The 18,560-nt window shown below is 45.2% G+C and overlaps 1 protein-coding gene across 1 annotated transcript in view; it reads right to left on the reverse strand.

The window, feature by feature from the left end:
• Positions 1 to 18,560, reverse strand: part of BFSP2 (beaded filament structural protein 2) — a 74,370-nt gene that overhangs the window by 14,363 nt on the left and 41,447 nt on the right. Inside the window, exons 2-4 of the mRNA XM_082392797.1 lie at positions 13,140 to 13,222; positions 7,198 to 7,354; positions 6,044 to 6,205 (exon numbers count right to left, since the gene is read on the reverse strand). Of these exons, the coding sequence (XP_082248923.1) occupies positions 6,044 to 6,205; positions 7,198 to 7,354; positions 13,140 to 13,222 (402 nt within the window). The remainder of the gene's footprint in view (positions 1 to 6,043; positions 6,206 to 7,197; positions 7,355 to 13,139; positions 13,223 to 18,560) is intronic.

Genomic DNA, 18,560 nt, shown 5'->3' on the forward strand with positions numbered 1-18,560 from the left:
GAAGATGCAGGGAATGGACACTCTCAAACATTTCTGATGAGAATATAAATTGTTATAACCTTTATAGAGGGTAATTTGGCAATGTTTATCAAAATTACTGATGCACATAATTTTTGCCCCAGCAATTCCATGTCTATAAATTTATCCAGCGGATAGATTTCTATATTGGGAAATGAGGGACCTACAAAGTCAGTGACTAGTCTTATTTATAATAGCTAAAGATTGGAAGCCACCATTCATCAGCAGGGCACAGGTTAAAGAAACCCTGGGATACCTGTTAGCTGGAACAAGGGTTGGCAACTTTTTCTGTAAAGGGCCAGATAGTAAATGTTTTAGGCTTAGCAGGCCATAAGGTCTCTGCTGCAGCTATTCAGCTCTGCTGGTGTAATGCAAATGCAGCCATAGACAATGTGTAAATGATCAGCATGGCTATGTTCCAATAAACCTTTATTTGTGAAAAACAGGCAGCAGGTCAGACTTGGCTTGTGGGCCATAGTTTGCTGCCCCCTGTGGTACAATATTGTGCAGCTAAAAAGCAATATGTTCTGAATGCTACTATTTGTGTTAAAAGAGAAAAGATATACATAGTTTCTTGTACATGCATAAAATGTCTCTGAAAGGGCACACAGGAAAAGGAAAACATTGACTGACCCTACAACAAAGACTGGGTGGCTGGGACATGGGTGGGATGACACTTTTCACTGTATATCATTTTGTACATTTTGAATTTTGAACCAAGTGAAGGTATTAGATATTAAAATGCATAAATAAAAAAAGAAATAAAAGCAAGCTGGGGCCCTTTTGCAAAACTCGCTCTGTGACGTATTTTGAGGTTTAGAAATGCTAGGTGACTCATCTTCAGTGCTTGCTGTGAGCGCACCAGGAGGAATAAACCAGTGCTTATTTCACAGAAGAGCCGTTGAGATTATAGCCAACTCATCAACACACAGGGACCCCTAGATTACAGATGCTCTCAGCATTCTGCTCTCTCAAAGGAACTCTTCCAGTTGGCTATCGTGGCAGGACCATATTAGGCCATCTTGGAGCCTAGAGCAAGTGACAGTTGAGTGCCAGAAATCCATTTAATCTAATTTCACATATCCTAGAAAATACTGAATCTTCTTGGTAAAAGCAAGCAAAGAAAAGGCATAGACACAGCAGCCTGTATAAAGTATTTGCCCTCACAGAGCAAGTTATTGTTTGTGAATACGGATGACATGGTGACATGTTATCCAAGGCTTCTAGTCTCTCATGGGTAGATCTAGACCTATGCTGTCCAGTATGGTAGCCACTAGCCACATGTAGATATTTATGTAAGAAGTCATAAACATTAAATAACATTAAGAATTCAGTTTCTCAGGTGTATCAGGCACATTTCCAGCACTCAGTAACCACACATGGCTGAGCTGCCACACTGGACTCTGCACAGATTACAGAACAGCCCTATCACTGCGGAGACTTCCATCAGAGGGCACTGCTCCAGCCCACGTCTGGTGCCTCCTGCAGCTCTAAGACTATCAATAACCAGGAACCTCGCAATTCCTTTCCATCTCTTCACCTCTCTTCATTCTTAACCATCTCCACAATCTGTCATCCTGACTGTTTGAGGCATGATGGTTACAGCTCAGATAAAGTTTCTGACCACAAATACCTTAAACTGATCTGAGGGAAGTGTGACCTACTGTCAGGGCAGGGAGCATGGGAGCAATCTATTTGCTGTGGAGTTCCTGGCCCCGAGGGACTCATAGGAGCTGCCACCCACCCCCCTCCAGCTCACACTGGTGATTGAATAAGCCTTTGGTTTCTGTGCACGTCACCCAGCTGCAGTGAACAAGGGACAGAGATTTGGCTTCTGAGAATTGAGGGGAGGGCCTCCAATCTCATCAAGGGGAAACTGAAGTGGGGTAGGTCAACCTTTCGAACCCTAAGCAGCCTGATTCAGAAACTTTGGGAGCCCTTAGCCTGCAGGGTGGCCCCGTTTCCAGGAGGACCGCACACTGTAAGGAAAAGGTCAGTTGGAAGAAACATGGGATTATATGTATCATGATGGACTGACACGGACATGGAAGACTACAACTGCGTCATATTTTTGAAAGTGTCTTTTTGGCTACCTGGAACTTCATTTTCCTGTTGATGATATGATGCCTGAAATGCTTGCATTTGTGAAAGAAAAACTTAGTAGAAACAGCCAGGCTGCAGGGAAACTAGAAGCTGCCGGCTCTCCCTCCTCCTTCCTTCCCTCCCTTCCTTCCTTCCTGGTAGCAGAAAACACATCTGTGAAATGGGAATAACAAGAGTTCCTGCTTCTGAGGCTGTTGTGAGAATTAAATGAGCAGAAAGGATGTCAGAGGCCTAGCCAGCACAAATGGCCTCACATGGTTATCAGTTTTATGTTTTAATTCTAGGTCTTCTAACAATGACTGACAGATGATTTCGATGTACCCATAAGTTCTGCAAAAGTTTTAGGAAAGAAGGGCACTGAGAAATCTTAATCTAGCCAATGTCGGTGTACAGCATACTTGCACTCAGGATTCTCTTTTTTGTTTGTCGCTCTACAGAGTGGAAATGTCTCAGCACGTGAATCCAGGAAACAGGTGAATAATAGTGACCCTCCAGTATTCCCCAAGGTGGTCTTTTTAAGGTCTGTCAGTTGCAGACTGGACAGTGTGCTCCATGGCTAGCCAGGAGGTGTGGAGGGTGGTATGGCATGCTGCTGGAGGTTCTTGAAGTATCCCCAAATACCCTGAGCTGGGTAACCGCATCAAACAGAAAAGAAAGGGCCAGACTTTAAAACACTCTGGAAATTCTCTGGACCAACCTGATCCCCCAGTCACTGAATCATGCAACCTGAGAAGCTCCAAAGACTGGACCACTGAGGTTCCCGACATCTATAACACCGTGGCTGGAGAGAACCTAGTGTTATAAGCTTTTACTGATTAAGAAATAAAAAGAGTTGGCAGGAAAGTGATAGCAGATGCTGATGGCATCCACCTTGACTCCTTGGGCCATAACATGTTACTTCTCCCCAGCTTCCTTCCCACTGTCAGATTCTGCACCTCTCCCTGGGAGCTCTCTCTGAAGTCTTTGAAAGGTCACTCTGCTAGCAGATGGCAGATGACTGAGGGGAGTGGGTATTACTACCCCATCTTCCTCGCCTCTCTCCTCTCCGGTACTCTGCACTGTTCCCTAGGCCCCCATGGGGATGCTCCAGTCTCCCCCAGTGGAAGTTGGTTGGATAACGTGCTCTTTGTGTGTTGGCTTCTCTACTTGCGGCAACTTCCAAAGAAACCACCTACACTTCAATATTTGTCTCAGGATCAGTTTCTGGAGGAACTTAAATGAAGACAAATTAATCAAGTCAATTAATTTTTAGCCTCTCCAGGCTGAGAGGTAATTAAATACATGTCTGTATTCTCTCTGCAAAATGTTTAGAAAGCAGTGTGTGCTAAACCATTTCACATTTGTGCTTTGCAGCCAAGAAACCTACAAGAGATGTTCAGGCTGGACAAAAGTCAGCCCCCGAGGGCATGACGGCAATTGACAAAACTATTTATTGGAGGACTTCTGGCGGTCAGCTCTGATCTCTGTTGATGATTAGAGGAATTCACTCATTCTGCAAATATTTTCTGAGCTCCGCCTCTCTGCAAGAGGCCCAGGGAGCATCGGCCAAACTGAAACAAGTACTGTCTGTTTTCTCTGAGATGCAGCTTTCAGATTACTCTATTAAAAAAACACTAATGAATCTGTTCAGAATTAATGTTTGAATGACTGTTGGGCTGGTGATGATTCTCAAGAGGGTGAGGGGTGAATAATAATGAAGTTTTTTTTTCTTTTTCACACTATGCAGGATTAATTTCTGTTAATTATAATGCCCCTCCACCCTTTCCCAAAGAGATAATCACTATTGTGTGATGTAGACCCCAGGAGGGTTGGGACAGAAACAAGTCTGCAAATTCCTGGGCCACTGTGATTTAGCTTTGGAAGCAGAGCCAAGGAGAAGTGACAGCCTAATGCAGAGAAAAAAATCCCTGGATCAAGAGCCAGGAGAGCTGAACTGTGGTGTTCCAACCAGCTGTGCGACTCCAGGACATCAACTGCCCTCTCTGGGTCTCAGTTTCCTCACCTCTAAAATGAGGGAATGGGACTGATGGTCTCTAGGGTCATTAATTATAAATATTCATGAGTCCCCTAAGAAGCAATGGACCCAAACCATATCTATCCTTTGGTTTCACTTTCTCTTTGTGTGGTTTTGCCTCTCACTGGTTATGGGGGCTGTATTTCATGGAGTTACTAGGCACTATTTGCCGTGGAAATTGTTTGTAGTGACCTGGCCCAAGGATTTGAAGGTTAGAAAGAAGAGCTTTTGAAAAGGGGTAGGGGGTGGAGAATTGGGGAGTGGAAGATGTTTTCTGGGCTGGAGAACATTGGGGGATCCAGACTTGTGAAGACCCTGCGGGGAAGTTTCCTGTTGATACTTGCGGGGGGCAGGGCTTGAGGAGGGCTAGGAGAAGAAAGGTCCTCCTGGTTTTCTTTTGGGAGTTTTATCAACTCCTGTGGTTCCCAAACTTGACTGTGTATTAGAATCATCAGTGAGCTTAAAAACCATGAAGTCCCTCTCCTCCTTCTGATTTAATTGGTCTTGGGCCTGGGTGTTTTTGAAAGTGCACTGAAATAATTTTGTTTTGCAGTCAGGACTGAGACCCACTCAATGGTCCCCGAGAAATCAGGAGCAGCCCTCTTGCCTTCTTTCAAATTCTACTTTATTTTTCCCATTTCCTTCATGCTTTCCTTCCTCTTCTGCTCTTTCAATCCTCTGCCTCAGAATTACAGAATCATGAATGGGTGGGAGAAAGGGAAGGGAAGAACAAACCCTGTGCATTCTATTTTCTGGTTAATTCCTTTCTTATTTATGAGGTTTAATAAAAGATGCTTTCCCTCCATGAATATAATTCATACTACTTAAAAAAAACTTAAGAAAAACTCGGAAACAAGAAAGAAAAAACATCACAACATGAAATGGGTCCCACACTTAAAGACAACCACTGCTAATGCACTGCTAACTGCTAAACCTTTATAGTTTAGAGTTTTCTTTCTGATTCTTTTTTTAAGGGAGACCTTTTCTTCACAGATTTATTAAGGTATAATTGAAGTACAATAAACCATGTTCTGACCTTTTCTTGATGCCTAGTTTCTTTGTTTGAATGCTTTACCTACTGTGTATAGCAGGGGTTGGCAACTGCAGCCCGAAGGTCAAATCCAGCCCACCTCCTGTTTCTGTAAATAAAGTTTTATTGGAACACAGCCATGCTCACTGGTTACCTTCTGTCCGCAGCTGCTTTCACACCACAGTGGCAGAGCTGAGTATTTCAACAGAGACCATCTTGCCCAGGAAGCCTCAATATTTACTATCTTGTCCTTTACAGAACAAGTTTGCTGACCCCTGGTACATACCATTCTGTACTCTCTTTTTTCTCCCCATTTTACCTTATTGCCTGAGCAGTTCCCATATTGCTATAAATGCTTCATAAATATCATTTCTAATAACTGCCTGATATTTTATTGCATGGTTAGGCTGTGGCTTAGTCTTTCTCCTGTTATTAAATATTTATCCTGTTTTCTTCCCAATTTTTTTCACCCTTATAATAATAAAGGCTTCAGTGGGTATATTTGGATGTACACTTTATCTGTATTTTCAGTTATAACTTTAGGATGGAGTCTAGATTATTCAAGTGGTAGGCAGGAGCATTTTATGATTCTTGGTACATGTCATCAAATCCCTTCCTCAAAGATGTCACATGGGTTTGTGCTCCCCAACAACTCAGGAGAGCACCCACATTTCCACATGCTTGCCAGCACTATTACCATTTTAAACTTTTTCTGCATTTAGACAGGTAAACAAAAAGCTTTGTTTTAAATTGCATTTCTTTTCTGTCTAACGAGATTGAAATGGTTGCTTTTCTTCTTTTGCATGTCGGCTGCTACTCATCTTTGCTTGGCCTCCTTCTGCACAGGGCAGAGTGAACATGCTGGTCCTGCCTCTTACCTTAGCTTGGAGCAAGGCTCCCGCTTCCGCCCGCTTCTTTTCCACATCTCTCTCCCAGTGAATTCTGATCGTCTCAAGGATGTCATCCAGCCCAGTGCCAATGGGAACATCCAATTGTTCCAGCTCAGACCCTGCCAGCTGTTTGTATAGCATTTTCACATCCTGAAAATGACAACATATACCTCAGTGAGGTCCAGAGGAGAAAGAAAAGACACAGAATTCTAGCCAGCCGAAGCCCAGCTCCGTGGGCAATACTTTGCTTCTCATTTTGCTGCTGCCAAACATGGCGCTTCACAAAGACAGGCAAAGTCCCTGGTCCTCTTCCCAGCATGGGCGCTATATTCTCTTCTCCCCAGGATGCATTTCTTAGGCTACTCTTCACAAACCCATGCCCACCCAAAGCAAATATCAAAATAAATAAATAACAAAATAACAACACAGAGTAAGCAATAACAGCAAGATGAAATTTATGAATTTCATCAAGTCAGAGGGGGCGGAAAGAGATTTAAAGATAACTGCGGAGTTTTTAAAGCGTTACCTTTGGAGAGTGGTGACAAACTATGGAGCTAAGGACAGGAGGAAGTGGGCTTATTGATTCCTGGTTAGCTTACAGTTGGACAAAAGAAGGAACTTCCCAATGTGAACATGGTTAAATGGGTTTTGACTTTTTCCAACTGCAAGCACTTTTTGGATCTTGGATGTTTGGACCTTGACTGGTGTGAGGTGGTTTAGAATCACTGCAGTTCTGCAGGACACGGGACCACATCACCACAGGCAGTCCCCTTCAGTCCTGTCACTCAACGATCCGACCTAATTTCATTGAGTGTGACTAAACCACAGCCTGGGTCTACTCTTGGAGTTATTTTGTTTGTCCAGTACAGTGTTGAAAAAAAAGTCTGAACTAGAAAGCTTAGGGGATGCTCCCTCCGATTCAACACACGTCCCATCACTCACTACTGCTTGGACCTGCTACCTCCCCATTTATGTACCGGCCTGGTCCCTGAAGCCATTTGAGTTTGAAACTCAGGGTAACCTCACCCACTACAAGAAGTTGGAAATATTTTACTGGCATTTTGCCTGCAGCCCTGGGCAAGTGACGCGGAACGTCACCTGTGTTGTGAAGCTCAGCCAGACAGAGGAGTGCCCCCACCTACCTCTTCATAGCTCCTTGACAGAAAACCAAGTTCTTCTTTCAGGCTTTCTATTTGACTCTCCAGATCCTTTTTTGTCGAATTTGCTTCATCAATGACTTTGTACAGAGAGTTAATTTCCTCTTCTGCCGCCTTTCGAAACGGCTGCTCATTTTCATATCTGTAGGTAAAGGAACTCAATCAGCAGAGCTGGGTGACCCCAAAGAAAAATAATCAGATTATAAATGTGACCAACAGATCAATTATGGATACTTAGGCAATGAATGTTAAAAGTCACTGTTCCAATGGGTTTGAGGACACTGTTAATGCAATTGCTGCCTGTTGACTTATTAAAATGAAAGCGATTGCAGCCAACTTCTGATAACAGGGCACCTGGATTAATTAGGTGCCATCCTCATGGGGCACTGGAAGCACAGAGCTCTAGGGAAACTTCTCCAAGAGGGCAGATCCAGGTAAGGGGACCAGTGTTGTCATCATTATGCTGATCTGTCATCCTTTTCACCTGGGGATCCTTTAACGAACATTACTGAGAATCTGCTAAGTCCCAGGCTGTGTGCTGGTGATCCCCAAATGAAGAACGTGCATGGTTCCTCTCCCAAAAAGCCCAGGTAAAATTTCAGGACCGTGGCTGCAAACCCAAATGCCTTCAGGGACCAAGTGGGGAAAGTAGATGAGGGATGAGGGCCAGGTCTGGGCAACAGCAAGAGGTGGGGATTGACACGCGTAGGACAGCACATGCTTCACCTAAAGGGGCGCTGCTGCCCAGCCCTCCCCATCACTGCAGCGTGGGAAGGGGTATGCCCTTCTCTTGAGAAACCAGAAACCTGGATTTGCATGCGAAATACGCAAAAACACACAGGCACACATATACACGCAGACACAAGTCTGAAACTGCCCCCTCTGCATTGTTTCAATCTCTGGTTTGCACAGGGCCTTTTTTCTAACAACTACCCAACATCTTTGGCAGTTTCTCCCAGTGGCACTCCTTTCTTCCATGGCCTTCCACTCAGCCAAATTTCACACCTTCCCTTCATCCATCCACAGAAGGGAGAAATCTCACACCTCTCATTTCAGAAAGCCTCTTAAAGTCTTAGAATTTTAAAGCATTTTCGTGTTCAACTATCCAAACTCCTGCCTGGTGACAATCCCTTGATGTCATTGTTGATAGGTGATCATGCAGGCTCTGCTTCAATACTTCCAGCGACGGGGACCTCATCATCTCCCAAGGCCATCATGCCATTTTTGGACAGCTCTAACTATTGCAAATTGCTTCCTTCAAGAGCTTTAGTCTCTATTCCTGAAAGAGTCTAAGTTCCACCCAGTGGAACACCCAAAGTCAGTCTAATCCTTCCACTGGCAGCCCTACAAATATTTGGAGACACTCTCTTATGTCACTCTCTTGTCCCCCACCTCCATCCCCTACACCCCTCCAAGCCTTTTTGTCCTCAGGTTAAGCATTCCTACTTCCTTCCTCCATTTTTCATGTAAATGGGTTTTCATATTCATCATTATCAAGGGCAGGGACTATGACCCTTTCATTTTTGTTTTTGAAGCAGCAGGTTTAAGATATATTTTTGGAATGACTTGAAATGCTCCAATTGGTCTGTGTCCTTCTTAAAATGTGATAAAGAGAATGAAATGCAAAACTCCAGATGTTACCTGATTACTTCAGGGTCTTGTGGGACTGTCTGCTCCTTTGTTTAAACCCTTTAATTCTATTCATCAAGGATCCTAAGATTTGTATTGTGGGTTTTTGTTTGTATGTTTGTTCATTTCATTTTGATTAGCTGTATTTGCTGCTAACTAATATTGAGTCTCCTGCCAAGTAGACGCCCTGAACATTTTTCACAACAGCTACTTTCAGCCCAATTTCCCTGTCCTCCTGGGTGCAACTGGTATTTGAACCCAGGAATAGGAGTTTATGTTTATCCTCTTTCAGTGTCATTGGTCCATTGTTCCAGTGTATTGGGATCAGAACCGTGATTCTGTCATTCTACTCTTCACCACCCCAACTGGCTTTGTATCATCTGCCATTTTGCCACACCTGCTTTCAAGCACCTTGCAGTTAAAAATAGTAAATGAAGGGACTGAGGACAGAGTCCTGTGGCATACCACCAGAGACTTCCCTCAGAGTTGGATTTCTACATTTGAATCAGCACTTGGGGGCTGGTTTCTGAAGCGTTTTTCTGTGCTCTATATGTGGAATTAGATTTTCTACCCAAATTTATTCTTTTTGAAGGATTGCATTCTTATTAACATTTAGTTCTTTTGGAAACAAGTCCTATCCTTCCAGCTGAAATGGAAACTCTCTCATACAACGGGGATTAGTCTCTTTTGACCCAAGCTGGAAGAATCCCCCGCGTGCCTCTGGAGTCCTATTTTGCTCACCTCTCCAGCGAGCCTGGTGCCTTTCAGCACATGATCCATTCAGCATTACTGGAGGTTCTGGTCTCCTACAGACCGTTTTCTTGGCAGTCCTCCGAGGGATAACTCTGTGATATCCCCCAAGGCTGCTGTTACACTTTTAGCATTTTTTTCACTGCCTCATTTTGAATGGTGCTTCAGTTAGAACCCCTGGGTGCTCATGACACCCAGAGCTGTCTTGCCTTGACCTGCAGGCCACTCTAACACAACATTGTCTACGGCATCCCATCACCTCTGCTTGGCTGCTCCACCATCAGCTCAACTCAGCTTCCTCAAAACCAAACTTATTATCAAACCCTGAATTTTAGGTAAGCGTTCCCTCCCCAATTTTCTATTTCATTCAAAGAATCACCTTCTAAATTACCTAAGTTCAAAGTCTGGAACTTACCTTTAACCTTCTCTTTTCAGGCTGTCTGTGTAGATAATTTTCAAATCCAGCCGGTTAGTTCTTCAACCCACCCCTCAAGTCTGCCCATTGCTAGTATCCCAGGCAGGCCCTGAACTACGCCTCCCGTTGTCTTCCCAGGCCCACAGCATTGCCCCCAGAGTGACTGTCCTTAACCACATGGAGTCACTCCTCTGCCCAGATGCCTTAAGTGTCATCCTCAATAATCTGATCTCAATTTACTTCCCAATCCAGACCTTGCCTCTCCATCAGTTCAAACCCTTCACTCTCATTGTTTCCTGCTCATTTGCCTGTCCTCTCCACCCTACAAAGCTTCCTTTAAAGCTAAAATCTGGTCATGATGAGCCACTGCTTGAACCCCTTCTATGGGTCTCCTCTGCTCTCAGATAATTTCAAGCCCTTTGGAATGGCTGACATGGTCCTCCAGGATCTGTCTCCCCTTCATTCACTCTATATGCCCCAGTTATCCTGGGGTGCTTGGGATTCCACTAACACACCATGTCTTCTAATGTCCTCCCGCCTTTGCACACGCTGTCCCCTCTGCCTGGAAAGTCATGCCTACTTTATTTGCCGGTTCAACTTCTACATGAGTTTAGGACCCAAATCAGGCATTATCTCTTGTCAACACTCCCTAACCAGGCTAAATGACCCCCCTCATCTGGGCTCATCTCAGTGATGGCACATTTGCTCAGTAATCACTGTCTGTTCACCCTCTGTCTTTGCCACTAACCTGTGGGCTCACGGAGGTCAGAAACCATGCCTGATTCACTGCACTCCAAGCACCTGGCAAGGAGCCTGGCACAAAGCAGACATTCAAACATTTGTTGAATTCATTCATTCACTCATTCGATAAATATTTTTTGAGCATCTATCTTGTGCTGGCACTCTTTTAGGTGCTGGTGATACACTGGGGCACAAAATAGACCAAGCCCCTGCTTTCGGTGAGTTTACATTCTACTCTGTTGAATGGTAGGACAAAGGTATGTATGAATGAATAAACAACTGAATGAATGAATTCATGCCAAAAGGAATAAATGAATGAATGAGTGAAAAACATTTCAGTCAGATGCTACCTTAATCACACTTAATTAAATTCTACCTTAAATTTAGTGTGAATGGTTCGATGTCTATTGGCATCTTTTTTTTTTTTTAATATTTATTTATCTATTTGGTTGTGCCAGGTCTTAGTTGCGGCACATGGGATCTTTAGTTGCAGCATGCAAGATCTTTTTTAGTTGTGGCATGCGGGACCTTTTAGTTGCGGCATGTGGGATCTTTTTAGTTGTGGCATGTGGGATCTTTTAGTTGCAGCATGCAGGCTCTAGTTCCCTGACCAGGGATCGAACCTGGGCCCCCTGCATTGGGAGTGTGGAGTCTTAAACACTGGACCACCAGGGAAGTCCCAGTTGGCATCTGTCTTTAATCATGCAGAGAGTTGTCAGTGGCTGGATGATGGCTGCACTTCTTTGAGCGCCTCTGACCTTGGCTACCAGTGCTGAGCAAGACAGCAACCCTGGCTGGTTGAGAGTCTCCTTGACTCCAGAGTGGCACGAATGGAGGCCTTTTAGCAGGTGGAGATGCTTGGTCTCAAAGAAAGGAAATGACTGGGGATCTGAGGAGATGGTGGAGATTCCCTTTTTCATCACAACACCCTTCTTATTCCTAAGATAAGAATGGCCATGGGATCATGGTCTTCCCCATAGACTCCTAACTATATGCCTTTCCTCTTCATCTTTGCTAATTTAGGGAATAACAATCCCATCATCCACCCATTTGCTCAACTCCCAGGACACCTTCCCCTCAAAATATTCTCAAAATCACTGTGTTCATCCATAAAAGGGGCATCTTCATTTTGCTTCTCCATTAGGCCAGTGTTTTACAAACCCCACTCACCTACACAATTTTGCACTAAATGTGTATTTTCTGTATCATTATTTACTTTATGTTGTTCCTTAAATTCATGTACTTAAAGAGTAAATCTTAAATCAATAAACTTTAAAAGCTCTTTATCTTAAATAAATTTTAAATTGCTACTATAAATGGTAGTACTATGGTGGAAAAACAGTTTCATGGGCCATAAACAGAAGGTAACTATAAAAATAAATATATGACTGGGACTTCCCTGGTGGCACAGTGGTTAAGAATCTGCCTGCCAATGCGGGGGACACGGGTTCGATTCCCTGTCTGGGAAGATCCCACATGCTGCAGAGCAACTAAGCCCGTGCGCCACAACGACTGAGCCCTTGTGCCACAACTACTGAAGCCCACGCACCTAGATAGAGCCTGTGCTCCGGAACAAGAGAAGCCACCACAATGAGAAGCCCGTGCACTGCAACAAAGAGTAGTCCCTGCTCACCACAACTAGAGAAAGCCTGTGTGCAGCAACAAACACCCATTGCAGCCAAAAATAAATAAATAAATAGTAAATTTATAAATAAATAAATACATGACTATTAAAATTAAAACATTTATCTTTATACCGCTTAAAATTATCTTCATCAGCCACATTATAGGAGACACTATTAGACTCCAAAGAGGTGGTTCTCAAGGCTGGATGGACATCAGGAAAGCCTGGTGAACTTTAAAAATACAGAGGCCGGGACCCACCCCCATTAATGTCTGTGGGGCTGTGCACTGGCAGTTTTAAGTGCCCAGGTAACTCTCATATGCAGCCAGGATTGAGAAGCATTGCTCCAAACCAGTAGTTCTCAAAATTTGGTCCCAGGGCCAGCAGGATGAGCATCATTGGGAACCAGTTAGAAATGTAAGCTTTAGGGCCCGCCTGAGGCCTACTGAATCTGAAACTCTGAGGGTGGGCACAGCAATCTGCGTTTTCTATCAGTCCCTCAGGTGGTTCTGATGAACACTAGGTTTTGAGACCTCTGCTCTAAGCCAGGCGACACTGGCAAAATCTCTGAGGCTTTGGGACCTATTTGTGTCTACAAGGAGGGTTTGAGCCAGATATTCTTGGCTCTGGATTCTCCTGGGGATGCTGTTATCCCACCCAGCCTTCCATGAGGCTGGGGTGCATGCTGCAGACTCTGGGGCTGCATTACCCGAGTGGCCCAGGAGTCTGGGGCACGGAGGGGCTGTCCCCTCGGCTGTGGAGCATTACCTCTCCTTAAAGTCGTCCGCGCCCGCCTGGATATTCTCCGTCTGCAGCATGAGCCGTGCGTTTTCCAGGACCGCCTCGCCCACCTAGAATGACCACACACCAAAGGACAAGGTCACTGCGGTGTCCTCCTACTTCAAACTGTGCCTCGCGCTGGGCACAGAGCCTCTGGGGCACTGAGAGCACCTTTCTCATGGCAAATATTTTTAGAATTCAAGTGTCCCTCTCTAAGAAAAGGGGGGCGAGATAGACAATGAAGCATAAAATCTGGGTGTCTTCTAAGGGCTTTTAGGGTTGGATTTTTGGAGCAAAAAGATTACTCAAGGCAGACTTGTCTGTGGCCTCTGTCACAATGATGAGCTTTTGGCTCTCCAGTGAAATTTCTGACTCCTTAAATGAAGTTTCACTGGCTTGACTTAGTGTCTCTTAACATTTTCTGGTCATGGATGCCTTTGGGAAACTGATGAAATCTCTGGACCAGTGCTGTCCAATAGAACTTTCGGTGATGGTGGAACTGTTCTACACTGTGTGGTCCAACACAATGGCCACACGTGGCTACCGAACGCTCAAAACGTAGCAAAGGCAACTGAAGAACTGAACATTTACTTTTATTTAATCTTAACTAATTTACATTTAAATAGCCACAGGTGGCCACAGGTGGCTCTAGAACTGGACAGTTCGGCTCTAGAATTCTGTCCACCCTCAGAACATACATGTGAACATAAACATGGTACATACAGTTCGGGGGTTTCATGGAGAAGAATGATTTTTCAAACTTGGCCCTCAGCACCCCTCAGGGTTCCCCACAGGTGGGGTTTGGGAGGATAGTCATCTTCTTAACCTGAGAAACTTCTTTTTAAAATAAATATATTTTTTACATATTGGCTTTCGGATAATCTTCAGCTTGGGATGGGGGATAAACTAACTGCTACTTTAAAATAAGGATGCAAATCTGAGGAAATTTTCTGGAGTGATAAAGATGTTCCATATCTGGATCTGGTGATTACATTGATGTATAGTAGGTAACAATTTGTTAAGCTGTACCATTAAGATTTGTGTGTTTTACTATATGTAAATTATGTTTAATAAAAATACATAAAACTGAAAAAAAAAGGTTGCAAATCACTGTTTTAAGCTCTTATCAGTCCTTTGCTCTTGAAAGTAAATGAGTTGGAAGTTCTTTGCTGACTTGGTGGAGGACTTCCGGCACCAGAGGTCAGAGACCGGAGTAAGATGAGAAAGAACGGGGAGGGGGAGACCCCAGTTGCCTGCTCCAGTGTGCGTCAGGGCAGGGCTGGAGCAGAGAGAAGATGAGGTTGCTGGTGGGAAATTCAATGAAGTGGACAAACAACACAGGATGACCCCACTGGAACAAGGGCGCACCATCCCTTCCACCCAGATCTGGACCTTGGTCCACTCCTGTGCTCCCTCGGTTTCCCCAGCAAAGCCCTCATCCCACTGTGCTGAAGTGGCCCTTCCCAGGATCAACTCCTTGTTCATTGCTGTGTCTCCAAGCTCTGGTTGTGGTGGACATTCCATCAACACCTGTTGAGTGAATGCCTGCATGAATGAATTGTGTGACCATTGGTGAGCCATTCCCAGTCTTCCCCTGTCCCAGGTCTGGAGGTCATTTTCTGGAAGCCCCCAAGAAGGGTGTTTTAAGATGTACAGGGGATTTTGCTTTTATTCTGGTATGGAGAGGCCAACAGATCAGGAGACAACTGACATTGCAAAGATCATTTGTTACTCACAGTTCCCAAGAGGAGGGGGCAGCCACACCATGTAGGGCTACACAGAGAAGAACCAGGGCTGGTCAGGAAGCAGAAGGGGCGAGGGGAAAGCATGGGCAAAAGGCTTTATTGTGGTTTTCATGGGAAGGAATGGGCACAGCAGTATAAGCAGCTGGGATTGGCTGGTTTGAATAATTTCAGTGGTCTCTGGGCTATAGAGATGGTCCCTTGTTGTCTGGTACCCAGCCCTGGGTGGTCAGAGCAGAGGAATATTGCCTCTTGGAGTGTGAGCCCCAGCAAGGGGAGGCAGGTTGGGGTATTGACTCAGGATGGGTTGGTTTGCATCTCAAAGGCACTGTCACAGGTAAGTGGTTCCTATCTCTAGGATCACTAGCCCTGCAATGGGGCCGTCTCTCCCTGTCAATGAGGCCCCAGCTGCCACAGCATCAAGAATACAGAAAATAAGAACATAGAGTTAATATCGTTGAATATAGTTCATTCAAAAGCTCTGGCTCTGTGAGGCCTCTAAGGACTGGCTTTGGCTGCTCTGACCCAGCCCTCTATTCGCCCTCCTTTACACGCTGCTGCACCCACATTTAGGAGCCCCTTTCCTTGTCTTTGGATGCTCCATGATGCCATTTTGCAGATGATGAATTTGCAGCCCAGGGCAATTACCCTGCTCGTTTTCTCCCAATGGTGCCCATGGCAAATATTCCACCCTAACATGGGGCCTTGAGTCATAGCAGGTATCCAGACCGCGGGCTCAAAAACCCCAGCTTCAGAGATGATGGCTTCCAAAGTGCTCTAGAGTAGCTGGCCATGCAAGGCCAGATGCGGGCAGATGTGGGCCTGGAGCTTGTACAAGTTGGGAGACTGCCTTTAAGAAAAAAAAAAAAAATTACTAATACAAAGGGGGACGTGCAAGTGAGGGAGCTTGAGGCTTAAACTCTTCATGTGGGTACAGCTCTGTTTTGTTTCTGCTTTGAAAACATGCAATGCAGGGGGTGGACAGAAAAAGTAAAAAACAAAACCTAACCCTGGGGCGTGGGGGGACATACGTGTACCATATTCAGAGGCACACAATTCTGGAAAAGCAGAAAGATGCCTGAGGATGCAGTCACCTATGTCCCACCGTCCAGAACAAACACACTAGCGCTTGCATGTGCTGCCTTTTGACTTGGGCTTTGCTCCGCCCAGCAGCAACTGTCCCCTGTGTGTGAATCAGTGACATCCGCCCAGCGGACTGCAGTCTCTTCATAAGTAAGAGGCTGACGGGAGCAACAATGCAGGAGTCGGTAGGAGATACAGGCTGATGGGAGGCGAGGCCAGGGCTCTGTCCTTGCTTCTCCTTACTTGGGGTTGAGGACGGGAGGCTGCCTGGGACACTTTGGACGCCGCCCAGCAGATGGGGAGGTTCTGTCCAATGTCTATCCAAGGAGGCTGGGCAGCTCTGGGCTCAGGGGAGCTGGAGGTTCCTGCTTTCGCTGTTGTTTAGTAACAACCAGGGGTTTATTTGAGCCTCAAGTGGAGGCTAATTATAGGCCCTGACTTGCCAAAGCGCAGTTTGCTGGCCGTGCTTCCCCATCTCCACAGAGTGGATCCTAAAATAGACCTCCAGGCCATCGCTGAGTGCAGAGAGCCTTCCTCTGTCCTCCCGCGGCCCCTCAGCCCCGCACAGGCCACGTCCTCTGGGTGTCAGGGGTGGCTCAGCGCCCCCAGCCAGGAAAGGGTCAGGCGGCGGGTCCAGGGCTGGGACGTTGGCTGAGGTTTAGCACAGGCTGAGGACTGGGATGGTGGCCAAGGCCAAAAGTAAGTGTGGCGCCTGCACAGTGGGACAGGGACCATCTTTGTCTCTATACCTGGGAAAACCGTGAAACCTTCCCCGGGACTGAGGACAGGAAAGGAAGAGGGAGAGAAGTTGGATTTACTGCCTACAGGTGTGGCCCACTCACATGCTGGAGCTGGCTTGTACTGGCTTGTACCTGTTTGCCAGGACAGACTGTTAAATAAATATTTCAGGAGTTTCGTGAGCCGGTTGTTAAACACAGCCACCATGAAAATTTTAATTATGTGAACTTACAATTACATAAATTATACTAAAAACAAAGGTAATAAATACTCAAAATACAAAGGTAATGACTACTCATCATTTCCTAATTGTTTTACTATGTTTGACGGTCATCTCTGCTTTTGAGGTTATTTGCTTCTATTGTATCTGGAATGATGTGTGGACAGGGAACATTGCTTGCCATTCCGGTAAACAAAGAATGTTGCCCACCATTCCAGTTCTACAAGGACCAAGCCATCAGCCACTGTAGCTGCCCCCAGCCCCATGGTGCACCCAGAGAACTCAGGGTGGAGAAAAACAGCAAGTCTTCTGTGCTTTGGATACTGGCCCCAGAGAGTTAAGATGCATATTGAAGAAATAATTTCAATGAGCCCAGACTCTGCATCTTCCTTTATATAGAAAAACACTAAAATCATTAACTTGAGATGTCAGTTTCTTGTGATTAGCAGTAATCTTTTGATGTTCAACCACATGCTTTCCAGCAAAAAACACCAATATATCCTGCCTCTTACCTTACCTCTTCCGAGCAGTTCCTCAGAGCTATTTGAGAGGCTGTCTCTCTGGGGCTATAGTCCTCAGTAAGGTTCCCTAATAAAACTTAACTCTCAACTTTTGTGTGTTTTTCTTCAGTCGACAGGTGGGAACACTATGTAACACTGTCCTACAATGCATCTCTTCCCAACTCTGCATTCATGCTGGTAGCTTGATGTCAGCTGCGGTGAGAGTAGCTACACTAGGAAATTGGCGAACACCATAAAGCAGAGCGTTTCATCCATGGAGAGCCAATTGTTATATAGATCCCAGCTCACTGACTGTTCCCCACCTGCCACCCAATACTCAATATTCATGACTTCACTAAATGCTCACGGCCCTCCTCCAATGCTGATATCAACTCACCCATTTTATGGATGAGGATGCCGAGGCTCAGAGAGCATATGTTAATTGCCCAAATCGCATAGCTGGAATGTGGCAGAGCCAGAAGGCCAAACCAGGTTAATGTGACCTGAAAGTGTGCCTATCTTTGCCATCAGTTTTGGAAACTGAAAGGCACATCAGAATCAAGAGAGACTCTGTTGTGGAGGACTGTTTTCTGTCTTTGCTGTAACACAGAATAGTCAGGACTCCTGGTTCCTATTTGGGTTGCATCACAAAGACAAAGAGGCATCTTCCCTACTGGGTGTGAGGACGCTAACCAAACAAACCAAACCATCTCTGGAGACATTTCTCCAAAGAAGACACACAGATTGCCAACAGACACATGAAAGAATGCTCAACATCCCTAATCATTAGAGAAATGCGAATCAAAACTACAATGAGATATCATCTCACACCGGTCAGAATGGCCATCATCAAAAAATCTAGAAATGATAAATGCTGGAGAGGGTGTGGAGAAAAGGGAACCCTCTTGCACTGTTGGTGGGAATGTAAATTGATACAGCCACTATGGAGAACAGTATGGAGTTTCCTTAAAAAACTAAAAATAGAACTACCATACGACCCAGCAATCCCACTACTGGGCATATACCCTGAGAAAACCATAATTCAAAAAGAGTCATGTACCAAAATGTTCATTGCAGCTCTATTTACAGTAGCCAGGACATGGAAGCAACCTAAGTGTCCATCATC

Source organism: Balaenoptera borealis (assembly GCF_965194805.1).
Source record: "Balaenoptera borealis genome assembly, chromosome: 5".
Taxonomy (NCBI): Eukaryota; Metazoa; Chordata; class Mammalia; order Artiodactyla; family Balaenopteridae; genus Balaenoptera; species Balaenoptera borealis.